Source organism: Corvus brachyrhynchos, unplaced genomic scaffold, assembly GCF_000691975.1.
Source record: "Corvus brachyrhynchos isolate BGI_N302 unplaced genomic scaffold, ASM69197v1 scaffold61, whole genome shotgun sequence".
NCBI classification, from domain to species: domain Eukaryota; kingdom Metazoa; phylum Chordata; class Aves; order Passeriformes; family Corvidae; genus Corvus; species Corvus brachyrhynchos.
The window spans coordinates 7,038,301-7,039,220 of record NW_008236478.1 but is presented as its reverse complement, the minus strand read 5'-3'; the positions used below and the strand labels follow the sequence as shown (position 1 = coordinate 7,039,220).

At 64.8% G+C, this 920-nt stretch overlaps 1 protein-coding gene across 1 annotated transcript in view; it reads left to right on the top strand.

The window, feature by feature from the left end:
- Positions 1 to 6: 6 nt before the first annotated feature.
- ANKRD2 (ankyrin repeat domain 2) overlaps positions 7 to 920 on the top strand; it is a 4,847-nt gene continuing 3,933 nt past the window's right edge. Inside the window, 3 exon segments of the mRNA XM_017726104.1 lie at positions 7 to 227; positions 620 to 733; positions 813 to 913. Coding sequence (XP_017581593.1) covers positions 159 to 227; positions 620 to 733; positions 813 to 913 — 284 coding nt within the window. The 5' untranslated portion in view covers positions 7 to 158.

Sequence of the window (920 nt, the reverse complement as noted above, 5' to 3'; positions counted from 1 at the left end):
TGATGCCCTTGGACTGTGGGACAGAGGGGCCAGCAGCATAAAGCCCCAAGGCCAGCGAAGCCGCCGGCAGCATCAGGAGCCAGGACTGGGCACTCCCTGCCTGTGGTAGCAAGGAGAGGAGGACACATCCTGCGCAGGACTGTGCACTGCGGGCAGACATGGAGCTGGATGTGGAACGGGCCAAGGAGCTCATTGAGCAGAAGCTGGCAGAGGAGGAGGAGGAGGAGGTGGGTCCATAGGGCAGGGGGACCTTCCTGGGCTCTAGTAGGAACCCCCATTGCACTGTGTCCATCCTTAGGGACTCCGATGTGAGGAGGCTGGCACCAACCTTGCCGTCCTGGGGGATATAGCAAGGTGTCCAAGGGCTCTCAGGGGGATCAGGTTCCCAACCCAGCAGCTCCAGCCCATGGGGCAGAGCTGAGCAGCAAGCAGGTGCCCAGCTTACCGAGCAGGGTGGGGAGGCAAGTGCAAGCCCAAGAGCTGCCAGGCACCCCCGTAGACCTCAGCGGCGAGCTGGGAGCCCCGCGCAGAGCCACCTCCCCCGGCAGGCTGGGCATGGAGGCAGTGGGGCTGCTCTGTGGCCAGCCAAGACCCTGCAGCACCTGCTGTGCCTGTGCAGAAACTCAAAGGGGATGGTGCACGGGAGCCGCCGGCCGTGGAGCGTATGAACACACCTGAGCTGGAGGAGGAGAAACGCTGTGGCCCCAGGAACAGGGGCCTTGAGGCCATCAAGGTGAGTGGATTGGGGTGCGGGGTGGCCAGGGGTGGCTGGTCGCACAGAAGTCAAACGGGGGACTGTGTGTGCTCACCAGGGCCAGGAGAGGGTGCGGAGGAGTTCAGTGGATCTGAGGCGGGAGATCATCGACGTGGGCAGCATCCAACGACTCATCGAGCTCCGCAAGCGGCGCCCGCCGCCCCGC